This window comes from Nicotiana sylvestris, chromosome 9, assembly GCF_000393655.2.
Source record: "Nicotiana sylvestris chromosome 9, ASM39365v2, whole genome shotgun sequence".
Lineage (NCBI taxonomy): Eukaryota > Viridiplantae > Streptophyta > Magnoliopsida > Solanales > Solanaceae > Nicotiana > Nicotiana sylvestris.
The window spans coordinates 14,384,519-14,409,601 of NC_091065.1; the positions used below are offsets into that span (position 1 = coordinate 14,384,519).

Below are 25,083 nucleotides of genomic sequence, written 5' to 3' on the forward strand. Positions count from 1 at the left end.
CCTAGCACTAATACACATGAATTTCTTTTTTGAAAGAGAAAAATAAAATTTATCATCTAATTCCATGACTGCTAGCTATATACAGTCATAGCAATTGAAAATAACATTTGCTAAAGCACACAGTAAGGCAGTTAGACAAACCATACTAGTTCGAGAGGTACTCTTGGCATTGAACAGGTAAAATAAAGTTTTTAGTAGCTACTAGCTAGTTTATGATAGGAATATTAATGTTCTCCAAGTTCTTAAGCATTTTCTTGTTCCTTGTTGTGCTTTGCAGCTTTCAGAAATGGAGATTGGCTTAGCAGTTGGAGGTGCATTTCTATCTTCAGCTTTGAATGTTCTCTTTGATAGGCTTGCTCCTCAGGGCGAGCTGCTGAAGATGTTTCAGAGGGACAAACATGATGTTCGATTATTAAAGAAGCTGAGAATTACCTTGCTTGGTCTTCAGGCTGTTCTATGTGATGCAGAGAATAAGAAGGCATCAAATCAATACGTGAGCCAGTGGCTTATTGAGCTTCAAGATGCTGTGGACAGTGCCGAAAACTTAATGGAAGAAATCAATTATGAAGTTCTGAGAGTTAAGGTGGAAGGTCAGTATCAAAATCTTGGAGAAACAAGCAACCAGCAAGTAAGTGACCTCAACTTGTGCTTGAGTGATGAATTTTTCCTTAACATAAAGGAGAAGTTGGAGGACGCCATTGAAACATTGGAGGAGTTGGAAAAGCAAATTGGTCGCCTTGACCTAAAGGCATATCTTGACTCGAGTAAACAAGAAACTAGAAAACCTTCAACTTCTGTGGTTGATGAATCTGATATCTTTGGTAGGCAGAATGAAATAATGGAATTGGTTGACCGCTTATTGTCTGTTGATGCAAACGGAAAAAATTTGACTGTAATTCCTATAGTTGGAATGGCTGGGGTTGGCAAGACAACACTTGCTAAAGCTGTTTACAACGATGAGAACAAGGTGAAAGACCATTTTAATTTGAAAGCTTGGATCTGTGTGTCTGAACCATATGATGCTTTTAGAATAACAAAAGGGTTACTTCAAGAAATTGGCTCATTTGACTCTATGATTGATAACAATCTTAATCAGCTTCAGATAAAATTGAAGGAAAACTTAAAGGGAAAAAAGTTTCTTATTGTTTTAGATGACATTTGGAATGAGAACTATAATGAGTGGGATGACTTGAGAAATCTTTTTGTACAAGGGGAGAAAGGAAGTAAGATCGTTGTGACGACACGCAAAGAAAGCATTGCCTTAATGATGGGAAGTGGGCCAATTAGGGTCGGGACTCTGTCGGGTGAAGTTTCTTGGGATTTATTTGAAAGACATGCATTAGAAAACAGGGATCCTAAGGGCCTTTCAAAACTTAGACATGTTGGAATACAAATTGCAAACAAATGCAATGGATTGCCGTTAGCTCTAAAGACACTTGCTGGTTTGTTACGCTCCAAATCGGATGTTGAAGAGTGGAGGCACATTTTAAGAAGCGAAACATGGGAATTACCAAACTGTCCAAATGGCATCTTGCCAGCATTGATGTTGAGCTACAATGATCTTCCTGCATATTTGAAGCGATGCTTTTCCTATTGTGCAATATTTCCCAAAGATTATTCATTTTGCAAAGAACAAGTTATTCATTTGTGGATTGCCAATGGTCTCATACAGCGGTTCCATAAAGATGAAAATATTGAAGATTCTAGCATCCAATGCTTTCTCGAGTTGAAATCAAGATCATTGTTTGAAAGGGTCCCAAATTCTACTCAAAGAAGCAACATAGAGAAATACCAAATGCATGACCTTGTCAATGATTTGGCTCAAATTGCATCTGCAAAACTTTGTATCAGGTTGGAAGACAACGAACCATCTCATACGTTGGAAAGAAGTCGACACCTGTCATATTCAATGGACCATGGTGACCTTGAGAAGTTGAAACCCCTTTACAAATTGGAACAATTGAGGACATTGCTTCCGTTAAGTATCCAACCACATAGTTCAATTAAGCTAAGCGAGAGGGTGCTGCATAACATATTGCCAACACTAAAATCCTTAAGGGCATTGTCATTGTCTCGTTATGCTATCAAGGAGTTGCCAAGTGTCTTGTTTATCAAATTAAAACTCCTAAGATTTTTGGATCTTTCTCGGACAATGATAAAAATGTTACCAGATTCAGTTTGTCTATTGTATAACTTAGAGACACTACTTTTGTCATCGTGTGATTATCTCATAGAGTTACCGCTGCAATTGGAAAACTTGATCAGCTTGCGTCATCTTGACATTAGCGGCAGTTCTCTCTTGAAGTTGTCTCTACATCCAAGTAAGTTGAAAAGCCTCCACGTGTTACGGGGAGCTAGATTTCTTCTGGGTGGATACAGTGGTTCAATAATTGGAGAGTTGGGTGAACTACATAACTTGTATGGTTCTGTATCGGTTTTAGCATTGCAAAATGTGGTCGATAGAAAGGAAGCTCAGAAGGCAAACATGAGGAAGAAGGAATATATTGAGGAGTTATCATTGGAGTGGAGTGAGAGTATTGCTGACAATTCACAAATTGAAAGAGATATACTTGATGATTTACAACCAGATACAAACATAAAAGAACTCCAAATCACTGGATATAGAGGGACAAAATTTCCTAACTGGCTAGCTTATCCTTCGTTTCTTAAACTGGTGAAATTGTCTCTTATCAAGTGCAAGGACTGTGATTCCTTGCCAGCTCTAGGACAAATTTCTTCTTTGAAATTCCTTACTATTAAAGGGATGCATCGAGTATTAGAGGTGACCGAAGAATTCTATGGCACTTCTTTTTTCAATAAGCCCTTTAACTCTCTTGAGAAGCTGGAATTTTCAGAGATGCTGGAGTGGAAGCAGTGGCATCTACTTGGAAATGGAGAGTTCCCTATACTTCGGGACCTTTCAATTGAAAATTGCCCCAAGTTGATGGGGAAGTTGCCTGAAAATCTTTCTTCTTTGATAGAATTGAACATTTCAAAATGTCCTCAACTCATTTTGGAGACACCTGTTCAACTTCCATATTTAAAAATGTTTCGAGTAGTTGGTTCTCCTAAGCTTGGAGTTCTTTTTAATCGTGCTGAGTTGTTTACATCCCAACTTCAGGGGCTGAAACAGATAGCTGAACTATATATTATTGATTGTCACGCTCTCACCTCCTTACCTATTAGCAGTCTACCAGATACTCTAAAGAGAATATGGATGTATCGTTGTGGGAAGTTGAAATTGGAGTCGCCAGTTAGTGAGATGATTACTAGCGGACATAACATGTTTCTCGAGAGCTTCAGATTACATAGGTGTCATTCCATAGATGATATATTACCTGAGTTGGTCCCAAGAGCACACTCTTTGAGTGTGGATGGTTGCCCCCGCCTTACAAGGCTTTTGATTCCCACTGCGACTGAAGTTCTCGGTATTTATAAATGTGAGAATCTTGAAATACTTTCAGTGGCACGCGGGACTCAGATGACATCGTTGCATACTTTGGTTATTAGAGACTGCCAGAAGCTGAAGTCGATGCCAGAACGTATGCAGGAACTCCTTCCATTTCTTAAAAAACTGGAACTGCATAATTGTCCCGAAATCAAGTCCTTTCCTGAAGAAGGTTTACCGTTCAGCTTAGGAGTCCTTGTGATCGACGATTGCAAGAAACTGGTGCATGGCCGAAAGCAATGGCATTTACAGAGACTCCCTTATCTCACAGAGTTAACCATCTTTCATGATGGCAGTGATGAAGAGATTCTTGCTGATGAAAATTGGGAGCTTCCTAGCTCAATTCGAATTCTTATGATTTACAATCTGAAAACATTGAGCAGCCAAGTTCTCAAAAATCTCACCTCTCTTATACATCTACTTATTGGTAGTTTACCTCAAGTTTGGTCACTATTGGAAGAAGGGCTTCCCTCTTCTCTTTGTTACCTATCATTATATGATCATCCTGAGCTCCATTCACTACCGACTGAAGGTCTTAGGAGCCTCACTTCGCTTCAATGTCTAAGGATCGACAAGTGTCCTAATCTCCATTCTCTTCCAGAATTAGCGCTGCCCTCTTCCCTCATTGAGCTGCGTATCGATCGTTGTCCTAATCTCAAACCCCTACCATTAAAAGGAATGCCACCTTCCATCTTTGAACTATCTATTTCTGAATGTCCGTTGAGAAAACCACGTCTAGAATTTGAGAAGGGGGGTTACTTTGCTCATATATCCGAAATATATATCGATGGTGAATGCCTGTAATGATTAAAAGGAATGGTGCAACAACAGATGTAAGTGATTCTTCTTTCTCAGTAGTTTTCTTTTTTTCATTACTTCTATTGGCTTGTTTATTATTTCTTTTTCATTATTAAATCATGTTGAGCAGTGTATAGTGTCCATTTCCACTATGACGCCGTGTAATCAGCTTCAGAGAGGGATGAATTTCAAGTTAGATAACAAAAAAACGGTACGTAGTAATATGTTGCAACTACAGAATTTTTTATAAATGTGCTGAAACATTGTAAAAGAAACCTGGTATAGGTAGGAACATTGAAATAATTTGCTCTTGAAAGTTTTGTACCATAATGTAATGTTAATGAACGATAAATCTTTTACCATGCATATACGCAGATATGTGAACCGCGGGATATGCATTGTCTTTCAAACTTTGAAGAATCTTACTTCAGGATTCTTAGTTCAGGTAGTGTTTGAACTTTCATCTTAATAGCAACGTATTGTTCTTGTCGTTTCCCTTTTTCCACTGAGTTGAGAAAGGAGGTGGTTTAGAGTTGAACATGTTCAATTTTGAGCTTTCATCTGTCTAGTGTGAGTTGAAAGCTGATAACATAACGTAATGCTAATGTACTTACAAATCTTTTCCCAGTCATATAGGTCGATATGTCAGCGATGTGAGCACATGATTTTTGCCTTATACTAATTATTCTAAAATAATTCCTTAAATTAGGTCTTTTCTTTAATTATGTGTTATTTTTAGGAAATATTGTACGGTTTTCCTGTTTGTTTGCATAGGTATATGTGCGTGTGTAATTTTATTAATGCATTTAAAATACAAAATAATAATAATAATAATAATATAATATGTGTTGTATGTGCATTTAGAATTTAGTTTTTTAATTTAGGAATTAACAGGTTTGTTTTACAAAAAAAAAAAAAAGAAGAAGAGGGAAATAAAAAATTATGCATTTATCTTATTTTTGTCATTTAAATGTGTCATTGTGTGATTAATGTTTTGTCTTGTGTGTTAGTGGTTGTTAAAGGGTAATTAATATTTTTGTAAGGGTGATTTTGATTTTTATAATTAAAATTAGGAATTTAATAATTAGGAATTAAAGGGAAAATAGGAAACAAAAATTGGGTTGGGCCGTTTTAATTGATAAAAATGAGGCCCAAAATGTGTAATGACCTAGTCCAGGACCAGATCTCTCAGCAGTCTCCTAAACGACGCTGTTTGAATGCTTTCAATTTGGACCATTGATTAGTTAGATCCAACGGTCCCGATCAATCCTCTATACCCGATCCACCTTACCCCGGGCCAAACCATACCCCAACCAAATTCAAAACGACATCGTTCCTTTTAAGAGAATTGATCCAGGCCATTGATCTCAGTTGATCCAACGGCCATGGTCCATCCACCCCACCCCGTATATAAGTCCTAAAACATACCCCACCCCCAAACCAAACACCCCCCATGTCCTGTTCATCGTCTCTTTCGAGAGACCAGATGAACCCCACCGTCCACCACCGTGCACCGCCCACCGGAAATCGCCTCACGGCGGTTCCGGTGGTCCAAATGACCCCATCTTAACAACATAGCTTCCTCACAACACCCTCTTTACGGATCTGGTGTTAGTTTCCCTCGAATCAGGCCACAACATCTCAAATCTTCGATCAAAGTTTGGTCTGAAAACCCAACTTTCTCCGATGGCTTCCAAATTAACACCATAGTTTCCCCTGTCCATCCTCGTCATGAACCTGTTAGTAGCATGGTTCGAATCTTCCTGGAACTGCTCGAATCTTCATTAGTTGTTAAACAGTTTAGTTTAGATAATTGTTAAATTTGGGCAGTTTTAGTCTGGGGGCAGTAATATTAAGGGATTTTCAGGGATATTTTGGGAATGAAACAGTAAGAATAATATGTTAGTATTAGTGTGCTAGTAGTAGAATGTTAATAGCTATTAATTAATCCTAACGGGGAGCCAAAGGAAGTGGAAGGAGCTGAAAATCAGGAAAAAAGTTTTCCTTAATTGGATTAAAGTAATAAAACAGATTTTGAGTGGGATTTTCTGATTTTTTTTAAAAGAAGGAGTGTTGGGCAGACTTGTATAAAGAAGGGGGTTGGGACTGGAAAAAAATAGAGACAGAGAGAGAGATATACATAAAAAAAAGATCTAAAAATGGCTAAATCAGTAGAGAGGGCAGAACATACAAAAAAAAACAGAGAAGAAAGAAAGGAGAACAGAACAGAAAGGAACAAATAGAGAGAGAGGAGAAAAACTGAAAAAAAGAGATAGAGAGGAGATAGAGAGAACAGATATAGAGGACAGTAAAGAAGAGAAGAACAGAAAAAAAAAGCACACACACACACACAGAATCTGAAATAAAAAAGAAAAATAAGAGAAGTCAGAAATATGGTTTCCTCATATCTGTCTGGGTTTGTTTGGTGATACTGTTTGATTGGATCTGAAATTTTCATAAAATTTCTGTTGTTGTTCGTCTGTTTTCACGGGTCTTGATGTTTTTGGCTCAAATCTGCTAAATCATTGGCACTTTTCTGCTGGTTTTGTTGCTGCTGTGACTGCTGAACCTTACCTCCTTTACCCTCATTTCCAGGTAGATATCTGTAGATCATGTCATGAAAAGCTTCAACATCGCAAGTAAATGAAGTTTAGAATTGCAATTATGTCCTCTACTCATTTAAATCTATTAGTTAGGTTTCAATTTTGTTTTAGTTGGTTAATATAGTATTATACTTGACATGATAAACTATTAGCCAATTTGCCTTTTAAAGTAGTATAAATTCTGCGGTAATCTCATTTATTTTGAAGTTTAGTGATGACATTTATTTTTGAATTTCTAAGCTAGGGAATATGGCAGAAAGCTGGCCATTAATTAAATCTTGTGATATGGTTGGTTAAGTATAGGATAGTATATAAATATCAAGAAACTACATTATTAGCGTATCTCGTCAAATATCCGAACAAAAGCTAGATGATGTAAGTTGTATTTTGTTTGTATATGGCGTGATAACGGTTGTGTATAACCATAGGTGAAAGGTGAATTGATATAATCCTCTACGTTTACGATGTTGGAATATTGCGAATGGTTCAGATGTATACTACAAATTCAATCATCGTAAGCAAAATTAACCAAATAATCAGAACTTTGAACTAAAAACCAGTTGTTGAGAAAGGGGTGAGATTTATAAATACGAATTGCAACATTTTAAGTTGAAGATATACAAAAAGAGTCCGCTCCGAATAGAACAATGAAAATTCTTCGAAAAATATTAGTTGTTTATCCAATTAATTCTTTCCTAGTTTTGCATGTAATTTGTTTTATTTTTGTATACGAATACTGTATTAACTAATAAAATGATAAATTTAGTTGCACGTTATTTATTTTTCATATCATTAATTCATTAAATTTAGATAGTTTTGAGGTATATAATTCATACGTTTAAAATATAACCTGTGGTCGACACCTAATAAATTTTAAATTCTTTTCAAGAAAATCTAGAGGCATCTCAATCAGTGATTTCCCATGATTTTCACATTAAAATAGATGGATATAATAAAAATTTGTAGAAATTTTATATTACCAGCAAGAATATTTTGTGGAATTAGGGATTCATTCGCGTGACCTAATTACATTTTCTAAAGGCAATTCGGATTATGCGTTCGCGTAACTTCGAGCAAACTTTTAATAAAAAGGGGTTCTTCGGAGGATGTTAAATTAATTTCATATAACCCGAGATGTGCAGTTCACTATTTAATCATACGAGAGCGACGAAATGTTCTTAATTTTATTTTAAGCACAATTTCGAACATAAGTTTTTTTTATAATAAAAATATAAAAATATTCTCAATCTTATTGTGTACACGTATGCGTGACACGATTCTTTACATTTATAAAAAATATATAATACGAATATACGTACGCGTGATTCGTTTCAAGGAAGGTCTATAATTGTAAACAATCTAAACAAAGGCGGTAATAAAATCATGCAACAAGAAAAAATGTATTTAGTAAATCAAGATAATTAAGCCAAGTATAAAAACGGTTAAGCGACCGTGCTAGAACCACGGAATTTGGGAATGCCTAACACCTTCTCCCGAATTAACAGAATTCCTTACTCGGATTTCTGGTTCGCAGAATGACAAACATAGTCATATTCTCCTCGATTCGGGATTAAAACCGGTGACTTGGGATGCCATAAAATTCCCAGGTGGCGACCCTGAAATAAATAAACAAATCCCGTTTCGACTGTCCTTTAATTGGAGAAAACTCATTGCACCCCTCGCGTGGGGCGGAAGAAGGAGGTGTGACAGCTCTGGCGACTCTGCTGGGGAATAGTACTGATCCAGAACCACTGGTTCAGGGTTTAAGAATTCAAGCTTAAAATAACTGTTATAGTTGGCTTTATTTATCATCTGATTTTTACATGTTCATGCTTAAGGTGCTAAATGTTGCCTTTTACCGCTTCAATATTATCTGAATTGTGTATATAAAACTGCTACGAAACCCTCCTTCTTTCTGAGTCTTCTGAATTTATGGTGCACACGTGCGCGTGACCACCTTTCTGTTAAAGGTCATACCAAATAAGACGAAGTTGGGACAAGTAACTAGGCCGGGTAGACTTTCGTGCTCCCGGTACGTTGCCCCCACTTCGGCTCAAACTGTCCGTTTGGGTAAGCCAGGTTTAGAACAATCTGCCTCAGGTTTTTCACTTAGAATAACTCAGCCTCGTACCGGATCCCTAGTAGGAACGTCTATTTGCATAATGTACATTTGACCTTGGAGACTCAACACAGGGGTTGAGTCTGTCTAGGACAGGTGAACCCGAAATGAAAGGACCATCCTGATGCATCCTACTTGCTACTTGTGCATTCATTTGCCTAGGATTTGCTTGTTGACCAGCTTAATTTAAAAAAAAATCATTGTGAGAGCCAAGAAATAAAATGGGTTGTTTTAGAAAATTCCAAAAATAGTTTTAAATTTTGAAATAAAAAATGTTAAATAAAAAAAATGATTTTTTTTATGAGTGTCTGTTTTCAAAATAAGTTTTGATTTTGTTAAAATTAAATCGCAGATACAAAATGAGCACCACCCAAAACCCACCATTCGAAGATGTAGATGAGTTTCTATTTCGGCTTCAGATGTGGTGGCATGAGTTAGGAGAAGATGGTCAAAAATGGGTCATTAAGCATTTGGGAACTCTCACAGATATTATGAAAGTTAAACCACGTGATGATTTGATTGCGGCATTAGTAACTTTTTGGGACCCTATTCACAATGTCTTTCGGTTCTCTGATTTTGAGCTTACTCCTACATTAGAAGAGATAGCTGGATATGCTGGTATTGACGGAGATTTGAGAAATCAAAATCTGATATTCCCAAAGGCTCCCTCAGTGCATCGATTCTTTGGTCTTCTGAACATCAGTAATCAAATCAGAAAAAGCAATGTTGTCAACGAGTGTTGCTCTTTCAACTTCCTATATTCAAGGTTCGGAAAGCCGGACGGATTTGAAATTCATGAGAAGGTCCTTACTAACAAACAGAACAAAGACACCTGGCAGATTCACCGTCGCTTCGCTTTCATGGTGGCTTTTCTGGGAATCATGGTCTTCCCAAACAAAGAGAGAACAATTGATATTCGCACAGCGAAAATCGTGCAGGTCCTCACTACCAAGGAAAATCACACCCTTACCCCGATCATTCTATCTGACATTTATCGGGCGTTGACTTTATGTAAATCGAGGGCAAAGGTCTTCGAAGGGTGCAAAATTTTGTTGCAAATGTGGATGATTGAACATCTCCAACATCAGCCCAAGTTCATACAGTATGGTCCAAGCAATGATAATTTTATCGAAAGTTATGAAGAAAGAATAAAAGATTATAAGTCTCCAGAAGGGATGGAAGCCTGGGTATCTCATCTAAGATCCTTAACGGCAAGTCAAATTGAGTGGACTTTGGGATGGCTCCCGACAAGAGAAGTGATAGACATGTCAACCTTGAATAGTTATTTGCTGCTATTGGGATTGAGAAGCGTCCAGCCATATGCGCCACAGAGAGTTCTAAGACAACTAGCGAGATACCAAGTGGTGCCTGATGATGAGGATTTGAGTATGCAAGTAATTGAGTTACATCCCGAAGCCACTCTTCCCGAGGCTTTAATTCAGCAGATGTGGAATGGATGTCGATACTTGAAAGATGATACTCAAGTTCCAGACACAACAAAAGGCGAGATAAATCCAGGATATGCAAGATGGTTTGAGAAACGATCCCGCGTGGATGATGCACCAGAACCCGATCTAAGAAGGCCAATAAAAAGACCCCATGTTCAAACCTTTAACGATAAAATCCAAGAGCGATTGATTTGGGGAGAAAAGGAAAAGGGATACAAAGCAACTATTCATGCATTGAAGGAAAATTTGAGGAACCTCAAATTAGAGAAAGACTTATAAGCACAAGAAGTAGAAGGGGAAAAGAAGAGTCTGGCTTGTGAAAATAAAAATCTTCACGCTCAATTTCAAAAAGTGAAGAATGCTTCTGAAACACCAATGAGAAGTTGGAAAGATCAAATAATCATCGCCAATCTTTTGGAAAAAATGCAAGGTTGTCATTCCATTTTGACAAAAACCAAAAAGGTGTTGAGCAAAGCTAAAGAAAGAATCCAACAATTAAACGAGGAGGCCAGATCTAATAAGGAACGCCAAGTAAGGAAATCCGAAGAAGACATGGCACAATTCAAGAAAGAGAAAGACCATTGGATGCATTCAGAAGCCCAACTTCATGCACAATTGGAAGAAGCAAGAAGATACAATAGGGAACATCAGCACGCGGACATCGATAGAGAAAGAGCACAGGCAAGACTCGATCAGGCCAGACTCTGAGCTCAATTAGAGTCAGCTCTAGATCGCGAAGACCGTATAAGAGATATAGCCACCACTCGCCAACAGAAACTGCAAAACCAAGACCAACGTCTCCAAGATTTCAGGGCCCAAATCCATGATTTAGCGGTTTACACCTCTCAAAGTTATGTACACTACCAAGGGATGGATTATGAAAGGTTTATAGAGCATGTACCTATTTTTGCCCGTCATCTGGCAATGGAGTTAGAAAGAATGTATCGTACGCTAGGAGGTCATCCGGGTCAAGCCCCACCATGAGCAGATGATCAATGATTAAAAACAAAAGTGGGGAGTGGAGCATGTTCCCAACTGTTGAGAGTTATGTCTTTTATTTGATTTGGGTTTGTGTCGAGTTTTTAAACCATTTTCTTATAATGTTTTCCAAATGTAATGTATGTTCCATCTTTGTATTATTTCAAGAATAAATAAAAGTGTTGACAATTGCTTTACGCCGGAACTACGCACAGTCTGATTCATGCGGGGGCATGATACGTAGGCAATCTCTATAAGATTCTACCACAATCATAAAAGAATAAAATAAAGAGTGAGTAAAAATAAAAAGAAAGGTCAAGAAAAGCTGGGATGACACAAGCAGCCGAGCAAATGCATAATAGAAAAGGGTTATTTGTCTAGGAACATTGCATCTCAACGTGTGATTATATATGTGTTAAACTCTCTAAACTAACAAGTTTGCTCATTTCCAGAATACAAGCAGTTAGTTTCTCTAAGAGTATACAAGCATATTATCATTATCACACCAGATCAAAAGGACCAATACCCGAAAGCATGTCTATATCGGATGTCGACACAGGTATTGAGATAGAGGAGATGGACGTTGGTAAAATGAAAGAAGAGATGCTTAAACTTAAGCAACAAATGGCTGAGATGTACCGGGCCTGGTCTACAGGGCAATCACCCCCATCTTACCCAGCTAACCCCGCCTCCACCCCATCACTAGCCCAAACTCAGGATAATCCTACCATTGAACTATCCCCGAATTTCCCCATCTACCAACACTACCGAGGCACCACCTCTCATACACCGCAGTCTCCACCTCCTAAACCAGTTCCATACCCTCCTCCACCAGTAACTCCTGTCTTCGTAGCACCTCCCCCGGCTACATTCCACAAATCTCCTAGTGAGCCTATATTCCAGTCCCAGGACAACCAATACTACCCCCCGGAGCCCACTTTCAAAGCCTCCGAAATCCATTCATTTACTCCCCGTCTTGACTTCCCAACCGAAATTGACAAGCCAGTAAAAAATGCTGAACAAGAAGAGATGTTCAGGAAGGTCAAAAGCTTAGAACAATCGTTCCGAGACATGTGAGGGTTAGGAGGGCAGGTCAGTGTAGCCTACTAGGATTTGTGTTTATTCCCAAATGTACAATTACCAGTTGGTTTCAAGATGCCCAAATTTGATCTATATAACGGGCACGGCGATCCAGTAGCCCAGTTGAGGGGTTTCTGCAGCAAGATGCGAGGAGTTGGGGGAAAAGACGAATTATTAATGGCTTACTTCAGTCAAAGTTTGAGCGGATCAGCTTTGGAGTGGTATACCTGCCAAGACCATGGGAGATGGTACACCTGGGATGACCTGGCACAGGCATTTGCTTATCACTTCCAATACAATCTGGAAATCATCCCAGATCAATTATCTCTGACAAATTTGATAAAAAGCACAATGAAAGCTTTAGAGAGTATGGTTTCTGGTAGAGGGAACAGGCAGCAAGGGTGGATCCTCATATGAAGGAAAGTGAAATGGTAGACTACTTCATACAAGCCTTGGAGCCAACTTACTATGCCCATTTGGTTTCAGCGATAGGAAAATCATTCAACGAAGTAGTGAAGATGGGAGGTATGGTGGAAGAAGGCCTCAAGACAAATAAAATCATGAGTTATTCGGCTATTAAGGCAACTACTCAAGCTATTCAAGGCGGAGTAGGAGGGATTGGAAAGAAGAAAAGGGAGGAGGCGACGATGGTTGATTCAGGAACTTGGTCAGGATCTAGAGATTCACCTCATTACTACAATCAACATCGATCCCACCAATCAACTTACCACCACAATTCACCCCAACCCTACTATCACCCGTCAGAACCTCATTTTTCCGTCAACCATGCGCAAACATACAATCAGCCACCTGCCCACGCTAATTGGCGTGCTCCTGTCATACCAAGTACCTACCCTTATCCGCGAACCTATCCCGGACCAGGTTTCAGACCTAATCAAGTATTCAGGGGTGAAAGGGGGCAGAAAAAGAAAACCTTCACTCCATTGGGAGAATCCTACACTAGTCTGTTCCACAGGTTGAGACAGCTAGACATGCTAAGGCCGATACAATCCAAGTTTCCCAATCCTCCTCCAAAGAATCTGGACTACACCGCTAGCTGTGAGTATTGTTCTGGTACACCAGGCCATGATACAGAAAAATGCTGGCATTTAAAGAATGCAATACAAGAGCTGATTGATACTAATAAAATTGAAGTTCAAACCCCCGAAGCTCCCAATATCAACAGAAATCCAATGCCAGCCCATCAGGAGGCCAATATGATAGAAATAGTATGGGCTGATGGGGAAACAAAGAAGCCGTCACAAATCGTCATGATGATTCGGTCTCATAAAGCCAAGCCAGACGAGCAGTTAGCAGAGGAGAAGTCGGTACCTAAGCAGAACAAAAATAGTGATGAACCATCTGTGGTAGTTAAGAAAGGATCTTCAAGCAAAGTTGCTACGAAGTAGGAAGGATCAAAAGTGATTGTACCAGGGGTCGCTAACAAACCCATCATAGTCGTGGAAGGAGCCCGTGTAGATCGGGTTATTATCAAGCCAGTAACCCAGTTACCAGTGATCAACAACAAGGCCATTCCATGGAACTACGAACGGGTGACGGTAATGTACAAAGGAAAATAAGTCAAGGAAGAAGTCTGTGAGGTGCAAGGCTTGACTCGTTCGGAAAGATGTTTTACTCCCGAAGAGTTAAGAAAAACTAAAAATAATCCAACACCAATGAAGAAAGTTGTGACAGAAGAAGAAGCGGAAGAATTCTTGAGAAAGATGAAGCTCCATGACTATTCTATCGTGGAACAATTGAAAAGACACTCGCTCAAATTTCATTATTGTCATTGCTGATCCATTCTGACGAGCACCGTTAAGCTTTAATGAAAGTCCTAAATGAGGCACACGTTCCTGACAGGATCTCCGTGAATCACTTGGAAAAAATAGCCAACAAAATCTTTGAGGCAAACAGAATCACATTTTCTGATGATGAATTGCCTGTGGAAGGTACTGAGCACAACAGAGCTCTTTACCTCACCTTGAAATGTGAAAACTCCGTAGTGACCCGGGTGTTGGTTGACAACGGGTCAAGCGCAAACATCTGCCCTCTCTCCACTTTGAGCAAGTTGAAAATAAAAGAGGAGAGGATCCAGAAGAATAGTATTTGCGTGCGGGGATTTGACGGAGGAAGCAGAGATTCATTTGGCGACATAGTGCTGGAACTGACAATAGGGCCAGTTGAATTCACAATGGAGTTTCAGGTGTTGGATATAGCTGTTTCCTATAATTTGCTGTTGGGTCGACCATGGATCCATGCTGCTAAAGCAGTCCCGTCAACACTACACCAGGTGGTCAAGTTTGAATGGGATAAACATGAAATAGTTGTGCATGGGGAAGACAGTTTAAATGCTCACGGCAATGCCATTGTACCGATTGAGGGAGTAGAAAATGACCAGGGACCATGGGTTTACTAGGTTTCCGACACAATGTTGGTAGAGAAAATTCCAGAGGGGAAATACATTCCGAATCCAAAGATAACCTCTGCATCAGTCATGGTAGCCTATGAAATGTTAAAGAATGGTTTTTTACCCGGCAAAGGTTTGGGCTCGTCTTTGCAAGGCATTACACAACCAGTATCTCTCCCCGAGAACTGGGGAACATTTGGTTTGGGATTCGTACCCACTGTCACAGACGTGAGAAAGGCCAAAAAATCGAAACAGAAAGCGTGGGTCCTTCCAAAGCCAGTCCCACATCTATCAAAATCTTTTGTCAGGTCCGGTACCAAAAATCACCCGATAACAACAATTCCTAAATCCATGATTAATCCTGAGGAGGAATTAATTGAAAGATTTGAAAAGATGTTTGATGATGTGAACATGGTGGAAAGCGGTGAAGGTTCTAGTAACGCAGAAGTTCAATTCATCGGGACAGAGATAAGGCTTAATAACTGGAAAGCCACTTCTCTCCCCATTCGAAAGGAGTCTTGGTAGTTTATTTTGATTTTCCTTCAGTTTGTTTGGGTTACTTCAGGGTTGTAATCCCAATGTTTGTCTTACAGTTTGTTTGAAGTGTGCAAACCTTGTTATCTTTCATCATCCAATGAAAATACAGTTTCCTTTTCATTATCGTTCCTGATAGTTTTCTTTTCTTTTTCTTCTTTTTTCTGTACAGTTCTTTTTACACTGGCTCTAGTGATATGGCATGCATAAGGAATCCTCAGCCCAGTCTTAAAAATCAATCTGGTTCCGAAATAATAATTCAAGAAGTATATTGTGATTATGAATCATAATATGATGAGGATGAGGCTTTCGAAGAGATTAGTAAAGAGTTAATTCATTTTGAAGAAAAAGCTAAACCTAACCTGAGTGATACCGAAGACATCAATATAGGGGACACGAATAATGTCCAAGAAACTAAAATAAGTGTCCACCTTGAACCAAAGATCCGAGAAGAGTTAATTAAAACACTCATCGAATTCAAAGATGTTTTTGCATGGTCATATGACGACATGCCAGGCTTGAGCACTGATTTAGTGGTTCACAAATTGCCCACTGATCCAATGGTGCCTCCTGTCAAGCAAAAGTTGAGAAAGTTCAAGCCTGATATGAGTGTGAGAATTAAAGAAGAAATCACCAAACAATTGGAGGCAAAGGTCATTCGAGTCACTCGATACCCTATTTGGTTGGCCAATATCGTTCCGGTGCCGAAGAAAGACGGCAAGATTAGAGTATGCGTCGATTACCGCAATCTCAACAAAGCAAGTCCGAAGGATAACTTCCCATTACCCAATATCCATATTTTGATCGATAATTATGCCAAGCATGAGATGGGATCTTTTGTGGATTGTTATGTCGGGTATCATCAAATTCTAATGAATGAAGAAGATGCAGAAAAGACAGCATTCATCACACCATGGGGAACTTATTGCTACCGGGTAATGCCATTTGGTTTGAAGAACGCCGGGGCAACTTACATGAGAGCAATGACCACGGTGTTCCATGATATGATACATAAGGAGATTGAGGTATACGTGGACGATGTGATCATAAAATCAAAGCATCAGGCCAACCACGTTGGGGATTTGAGGAAATTCTTCCTGAGACTTCGCAGGTACAACCTCAAGCTTAACCCTGCCAAGTGCGCATTTGGTGTTCCATCTGGAAAACTGTTGGGATTCATAGTTCAGTCGGCGAGGCATCGAGCTAGACCCATCAAAGATCAAAGCCATCCAAGAATTGCCACCTCCAAGGAACAAAACTGAAGTAATGAGTTTGTTAGGGAGGTTGAATTACATCAGCAGGTTTATTGCTCAGCTCACGACAACCTGTGAGCCTATTTTCAAATTGTTGAAAAAGGATGCTGTGGTCAAGTGGACTGATGAGTGTCAAGAAGCATTTGATAAGATAAAAGGATACTTGTCAAACCCACCCGTGCTGGTTCCACCAAAACTAGGAAGACCTTTGATTCTTTACTTGACAGTCTTGGAAAACTCATTTGGTTGTGTACTGGGGAAACATGACCTCACCGGCAGAAAAGAATAGGCCATCTACTACCTTAGCAAGAAGTTCACAGCTTATGAGATTAAGTACACTCATCTGGAAAGGACATGTTGCTCCCTAACTTGGGTAGCTCAGAAATTGAAACACTATTTGTCATCCTACACTACTTACCTCATTTCGCGTCTGGATCCGTTGAAATATATATTTCAAAAGCCTATGCCAACAGGGAGACTTGCAAAATGGCAGATATTGCTCACAGAATTTGACATCATCTATGTGACTCGGAATGCAATAAAAGCCCAAGCATTGGCCGATCATTTAGCCGAAAACCCGGTCGACAAGGAGTACGAGCCATTGAGAACTTATTTTTCCGATGAAGAAGTAATGCATATCGGTGAGATGGAGCAAATTGGAAAACCCGGATGGAAACTTTTCTTTGATGGGACTGTTAACATGAAAGGAGTCGGGATAGGAGCTGTAATCATTTCTGAAACTGGGTATCACTATCCTGTTACAACTCAACTCGATTTTATTGCACCAATAATATGGCTGAGTATAAAGCTTGTATTTTGGGATTAAGGCTAGCTGCATACATGGGCATCCAGGAAATCTTGGTCTTGGGAGATTCGGATCTTCTGGTACATCAAATTCAAGGAGAATGGGAAACACGAGACTTGAAGCTCATACCATACCGACAATGTTTACATGATCTTTGTTAGCGGTTTCGATCAGTGGAGTTCAGGCATATTCCAAGGACCCATAATGAGGTTGCCGATGCATTGGCTACCCTGGCATCAATGTTGCACCATCCAGACAAACCTTATGTGGATCCACTGCATATTCGAGTCCACGATCAGCACGCTTATTGCAACATGATTGAAGAAGAATTTGATGGTGAACCATGGTTCCACGACATCAAGGAGTATATCAGAATGGGGATATATCCAGCGCGAGCCACCGGGGATCAAAAGAGAACCATTAGACGGTTGACAAATGGATTCTTCTTAAGTGGAAGAGTTTTGTATAAAAGAACACCAGACCTTGAATTATTAAGATGCATAGATGATAAACAAGCTACGACTGTCATGTCTGAAGTACATTCGGGAGTTTGCGGACCCCACATGAGCGGATATGTGTTGGAAAAGAAAATTCTCCAAGCTGGTTACTATTGGCTTACCATGGAGCGAGATTGTATCAGTTTCGTGCGCAAATGTCATCAATGCCAGATACACGGGGATTTGATTCATTCTCCACCATCCGAGTTGCACACAATGTCAGCACCATGGCCCTTCGTCGCTTGGGGCATGGATGTCATTGGACCAATCGATCCGGCAACATCCAATGGGCACAAGTTCATTCTGGTAGCCATTGATTATTTCACCAAATGGGTTGAGGCCAAAACATTCAAATCAGTGACCAAGAAAGTTGTGGTCGATTTTGTTCACTCAAATATCATATGTCGATTCGGAATCTCGAAGGTGATCATCACAGATAACGGTGCTAATCTTAACAGTAACTTAATGAGAGAGGTATGTCAACAGTTTAAGATTGTAAACCACAATTCTACCCCATATCCGCCCAAGGCGAATGGAGCAGTCGAAGCAGCTAACAAAAACATAAAGAAGATACTTCGGAAAATGGTAGAAGGTTCAAGACAATGGCACGAAAAATTACCATTTGCATTGTTGGGGTATCGCACTACTGTTCGCACTTCGGTAGGAGCAACTCCTTATTTGTTGGTATATGGCTCTGAGGCGGTAATTCCTGCAGAAGTTGAAATTCCTTCTCTTCGGATCGTCGCCGAAGCTAAGATTGATGATGATGAATGGGTCAAAACTCGTTTGGAACAGTTAAACTTGATTGATGAAAACTGATTGGCAGCAGTATGTCATGGCCAACTGTATCAAAGAAGAATAGCAAGAGCATACAACAAAAAGGTGCATCCCCGAAAGTTTGAAGTGGGTCAACATGTGCTGAAACGTATTTTTCCACATCAGGTTGAAGCAAAGGGCAAATTTGCCCCGAATTGACAAGGACCATTCATTGTGACCAGAATATTTTCCAACGGTGCATTATGTTTAACAGATATTGAAGGAAAATGCATAGACATGGGTATCAATTCCGATGCGGTAAAGAGATATTATGCATGATTTGTTGGTATAATTATTGAATGTTTGTATTTGGCATTATTTCGAAGATTGGAATGACAAAGGCAATTTATTCTGCTATCCAAATACTGTATCCTTTGTTCCCCCTTTTGAGCCATATTTTGTTTCTTTCCTACCCTCTTTTGGAATCATTAATAATATAAAAAAAAAAGAGAAAAGAAAATTATGGAGTAAACTACGTTTGACCTGATTCCTCAAAGAGGATACGTAGGCGCCTCACGGCTCGGTCATAGGGTGCATAATATGCATAATGTGCATAAAATGAAACATCAAGAGACCCCCAATCAAGAAACTGATGCAGGAATTGTATTGGCAATAAGAAAAATGATTCCAAGAGTTGTAATTTTTAAACCCATATCAAAATTATTTAACTTTTGATACCCTTTCATTCCAACCACATACCAAAAGACCTTTCGATCAATATTAGAAAAATGCCGAGTCAAGCAAATGGAGATGGTTCACAACACTCTGATCCAAACAAGAAAAGCGATGAAAATGAGAGAGTCTTATAGGTGAAAACCCGCACGGGCACCATGAGACGACAGAAATCTGAGAGAAAGTAAAATGAGAGAGTCTTATTGGTGAAAACCTTCGCAGGCACCGTAAGGTGAAAAGGAATTAAAAAATAAATAAATGAGGAAGGTCTGTCGGTGAAAACTCTTTAAGATACTACAAGTCGGACAAGGTCTGTAAATTGGCAAAAAGTGAAATTGGGTTGTGGAAATTTTGGGAAAGCAAAGTGAAACAATTGAAAAGGAGATTGGTTAAAAAGACTGGGCTGATTAATCCAAAATGCATACCCTGATCATTGGTGCCAGTAACTCCAATCAGATAAGTTCCTTATTCCTTCTTCAACAGTCATCCAAATTTGGATTTTCCTTTTCATTCTTAATTGTCAAAATCGTCATGTTTCGTCACTAATAATCTTACTCTTCTAAAGCTTTTGAGGTAAGTTTCGTTCCAAACAAATAAAAAGGAATGTCAAGGTATACTACCAAGATTCAAGATTGCATAATGCAAAATACGGCCACGATAGGCGGGAAGTAATAAGATGAAAATAAGATATGGGTGTAAGAAAAGTTGAATCAGAAAAGTGGTTCAGTAATGTCAGGAGAGACATATGATTACAATTGAAAGGGTTTGAAGTGAAAACAACAGTTGGGGATCCTACGGTTAAGGATCAATTACAAGGACAAACCAGTCTTTTCAACCACTCCAAGGCAGTAAAACAGGACAAAGAGAAACCCCACCCTCAGCAAGAATGCCACAACTAAACACAATGCCTTAAACTAACAAAGTTTTATTTGAGTTGAAACAGGGGCAAAAACAATATTTGTTTCAGGAAACACCCGGTAAGGGGAGAAATCAGGCGTCCACCTGGAGAACAAGGAAGAGCAATGGAGGTATTAACAATCAGGCGTCCACCTGGAGAACAAGGAAGAACATTTGAAATATCAGAAGTCAGGCGTCCACCTGGAGAACAAGGAAGAACAATGGAAGTATTAGCAATCAGGCGTCCACCTGGAGAACAAGGAAGAACATTTGAAATATCAGAAGTCAGGCGTCCACCTGGAGAACAAGGAAGAACGATGGAAGTATTATCAATCAGGCGTCCACCTGGAGAACAAGGAAGAACAGTTGAAATATCAGAAGTCAGGCGTCCACCTGGAGAACAAGGAAGAACAATGGAAGTATTAGCAATCAGGCGTCCACCTGGAGAACAAGGAAGAACAGTTGAAATATCAGAAGTCAGGCGTCCACCTGGAGAACAAGGAAGAACAACGGAAGTATCAGAAGTCAGGCGTCCACCTGGAGAACAAGGAAGAACAATTGAAATATCAGAAGTTAGGCGTCCACCTGGAGAACAAGGAAGAACAATGGAAGTATTAGCAATCAGGCGTCCACCTGGAGAACAAGGAAGAACAGTTGAAATATCAGAAGTCAGGCGTCCACCTGGAGAACAAGGAAGAACAACGGAAGTATCAGAAGTCAGGCGTCCACCTGGAGAACAAGGAAGAACAAGAAAAGTATTAGCAGTCAGGCGTCCGCCTGGAGAACAAGGAAGAGCAATGGAAGTATTAGCAATCAGGCGTCCACCTGGAGAACAAGGAAGAGAAATGTAAGAAGTTGAAGTAGTCAGGAGCCCGCCTGGAGAATAGAGGTGATAAAATTTAAGAAGTTATTGAAGTCAGGATCCCGCTTGGAGAATGGAGGTTGAATTATTTTAAGAAGTTGTCAAAGTCAGGAGCCCGCCTGGAGAATAGAGGTGATAGAATGCAAGAATTTGAAGAAGTCAGGAGCCCGCCTGGAGAACGGAGGTTGTTATTTTTAAAGTTGAAATAATCAGGAGCCCGCCTGGAGGATGGAGGTGCTATTTTTAAGGATATGATTGAAGTCAGGAGCCCACCTGTGGAACAGAGGAATACATTTCAAGATCAAGCAGAAGTCAGTAATGAGGAGAGTTATAACAAAATTCCTCAGCATAACCAGCTTTAATGCAGAAAGCAGCGTCCCCAGCAGACAGAATGGAATAATAAAACTTATACTCAAAAAGGCAAAGGTCCAGTGTCATCCCTAGCAGTTTTGGAAAGAAAGGCACCAGAGAAAACACAAGCCGACAATGAGTAAGGCAACCAGATCAAGGGGAAGACAGATAAGATTTTGTAATTCCTAGCTTAGTCTAGCTTCTTATTTTCTTTTGGCACGGTGTAATAAGGAGATCGGGAGGCAGTAGCAACAACAAGCAACAACAGTAACAGCAATCCCATGGTAGTCCCAGCTACCAAAACTTTCCGAACTACATTGACCTGATTCCCTTTTAGCCAGGGATATGTAGGAAACCTTTGAAGCAAGGTTCGGTCAAATCTTTCAAAAAATGCTTCACACGGAATAGTCAAACAGACAAAAATCGCTCGTATCCGCTCACTTTATCTTTGTACGAAAACTCTTTGTATTTTCGGACAAAGAGGGGCAGCTGTGAGCACGTGATTTTTGCCTTATAGAAATTATTCCAAGATAATTCCTTAAATTAGGTCTTTTCTTTAATTATGTGTTATTTTTAGGAAATATTGTACGGTTTTCCTGTTTGTTTGCATACGTATATGTGCGTGTGTAATTATTAATGCATTTAAAATACAATAAAAATAAAAATAATATAATATGTGTTGTATGTGCATTTAGGATTTAGTTTTTTAATTTAGGAATTAACAGGTTTGTTTTACAAAAAAGAAAAAAAAGAAGAGGGAAAACAAAAATATTCATTTATCTTATTTTTATCATTTAAATGTGTCATTGTGTAATTAATGTTTTTCTTGTGTGTTAGTGGTTGTTAAAGGGTAATTAATATTTTTGTAAGGGTGATTTTGATTTTTATAATTAAAATTAGGAATTTAATAATTAGGAATTAAAGGGAAAATAGGAAACAAAAATTGGGTTGGGCCGTTTTAATTGACAAAAATCAGGCCCAAAATGTGTAATGACCTAGTCCAGGACCAGATCTCTCAACAGTCTCCTAAACGACGCCGTTTGAATGCTTTCAATCTGGACCATTGATCAGTTAGATCCAACGGTACCGATCAATCCTCTATACCTGATCCACCTTACCCCAGGCCAAACCATACCCCAACCAAATTCAAAACGACATCGTTCCTTTTAAGAGAATTGATCCAGGCCATTGATCTCAATTGATCCAACGGCCATGGTCCATCCACCCTACCTTGTATATAAGTCCTAAAACATACCCCACCCCCAAACCAAACACCCCCCCATGTCCTGTTCATCGTCTCTTTCGAGAGACCAGATGAACCCCACCGTCCACCACCGTGCACCGCCCACCGGAAATCGCCTCACGGCGGTTCCGGTGGTCCAAATGAACCCATCTTAACAACATAGCTTCCTCACAACACCATCTTTCTGGATCTGGTGTTAGTTTCCCTCGAATCAGGCCACAACATCTCAAATCTTCGATCAAGTTTTGGTCTGAAAACCCAACTTTCTCCGATGGCTTCCAAATTAACACCATAGTTTTACCTGTCCATCCTCGTCATGAACCTGTTAGTAGCATGGTTCGAATCTTCCTGGAACTGCTCGAATCTTCATTGGAAGATTCGAGTAAAACCTAACCCTACCCCAACCTACCCCAAATTCACACCAGTTATCCACCTGACCTCCCTCGTGCCTAAAACACCGTTGGTTTGGTTCGAATATGTCTAGAAATTTTCGAATTTTAGATCAAAGAATTAGGAACCCTAAAAATCCAAATCGTGGAATTTGCCCAAATTAAATGAGGGATTGAGGTCTAAGAGACTTTAATCGAGGTATTCTCAATTGCGAATACTTAGAATAAAGTCTGTTCAACCTCAAAAGGTCCGAATCCAAGATTGAGCCTGTGTCCGTATAATTTTGAAGAATCAGAGGTATTTTTCCTATTTTTCTTTTGTACCCTATGTGTGTATTATTGCCTGTTTTAGTAATCTGTATAATTTTCCTGTTTTTACTTAATTCTGTCTCATATCCACTATACCCGTTTATTATATAGAATTCTAGCATTATTTCTGTTTGTTGTAATTGTTTACAATGTGTGTAATCGACTCGATTAAGTTCATCGATTAGTTATTTTATTATAAATTCATGTTCCTGTTAATGCTGATTGAAACAACCTGTTTGTCTATTTTGAATTGATTGTTGTCATTTGTTACAAGCATGTCCATTAATTAGTTTCTTCAGTTAATTCACTCTCGTTTGTTAAAACAGAAAGTTTGTCAAACATTTGTTGTGTATGTTGATTTTTGGGCAATTAGTTTCAGGACCTTGTCAATATACTGACAATGCTCCTGCATTTGTTTGATCTTAGTTCAATTTTGAATTTCAGTTTAAATGGTTCTGCTGAGTTCTGTGTGGTGTTAATATGTTTTTTATTCAAGTTCAGTGTTCAGTCTGTTAGTTCCAGTTTGAATTTAGTCTTTGTCTATTAGCTATTAGACATTTGGTATGATGGATCAATTAGCTATTGCATTTTCCTGTTTGGTACAATCTGTGAGGATAGAATGTTTGTTTGATTTATTTTAGGAATTGGTTATTAGCTGTTAAATAGTTTAGTTTAGATAATTGTTAAATTTGAGCAGTTTTAGTCTGGGGACAGTAATATTAAGGGATTTTCAGGGGTATTTTGGGAATGAAACAGTAAGAATAATATGTTAGTATTAGTGTGCTAGTAGTGGAATGTTAATAGCTATTAATTAATCCTAATGGGGAGCCAAAGGAAGTGGAAGGGGCTGAAAATCAAGAAAAAAGTTTTCCTTAATGGGATTTAAAGTAATAAAACAGATTTTGATTGGGATTTTCTGATTTTTTTTTTTGAAAAGAAGGAGTGTTGGGCAGACTTGTATAAAGAAGGGGGTTGGGACTGGAAAAAAATAGAGACAGAGAGAGAGATATACATAAAAAAAAAGGATCTAAAAGGGGCTGAATCAGTAGAGAGGGCAGAACATACAAAAAAACAGAGAAGAAAGAAAGGAGAACATAATAGAAAGGAACAGATAGAGAGAGAGAGAGAGGAGAAAAACTGAAAAAAAGAGATAGAGAGGAGATAGAGAGAACAGATAGGCAGAACAGATATAGAGGACAGAAAAGAAGAGAAGAACAGAAAAAAAAAAAAGCAAACACACACACAGAATCTGAAATAAAAAAGAAAAATAAAAGAAGTCAGAAATATGGTTTCCTCATATCTGTCTGGGTTTGTTTGGTGATACTGTTTGATTGGATCTGAAATTTTCATAAAATTTCTGTTGATGTTCGTCTGTTTTCACGACTCTTGATGTTTTTGGCTCAAATCTGCTAAATCATTGGCACTTTTCTGCTGGTTTTGTTGCTGCTGTGACTGCTGAACCTTACCTCCTTTACCCTCATTTTCAGGTACATATCTGTAGATCATGTCATGAAAAGCTTCAACATCGTAAGTAAATGAAGTTTAGAATTGCAATTATATCCTCTACTCAT

At 39.1% G+C, this 25,083-nt stretch overlaps 1 protein-coding gene across 4 annotated transcripts; it reads left to right on the forward strand.

Moving 5' to 3' along the window:
• Positions 1-25,083, forward strand: LOC104231706 (putative disease resistance RPP13-like protein 1). 4 transcript variants are annotated; one of them, XM_070156676.1, is made up of 5 exons: positions 1-177; positions 278-4,281; positions 4,377-4,457; positions 4,622-4,691; positions 6,842-7,039. In XM_070156676.1, exon 2 carries the CDS (start codon positions 287-289, stop codon positions 4,250-4,252), a length of 3,966 nt encoding a protein of 1,321 aa, XP_070012777.1. In that variant the 5' UTR covers positions 1-177; positions 278-286; the 3' UTR covers positions 4,253-4,281; positions 4,377-4,457; positions 4,622-4,691; positions 6,842-7,039. The 4 variants fall into 4 exon arrangements, with proteins under 4 accessions (XP_070012777.1, XP_070012776.1, XP_070012775.1 ...); XM_070156675.1 differs by lacking the exons at positions 1-177; positions 6,842-7,039 and adding an exon at positions 25,000-25,083 and having other exon boundaries at positions 184-4,281; XM_070156674.1 differs by lacking the exons at positions 1-177; positions 6,842-7,039 and adding an exon at positions 9,321-9,406 and having other exon boundaries at positions 184-4,281.

Coding starts and splice junctions, on each gene's coding strand:
- LOC104231706 (XM_070156676.1), top strand. CDS start 287: ATGGAGATTGGCTTAGCAGTTGGAGGTGCATTTCTATCTTCAGCTTTG.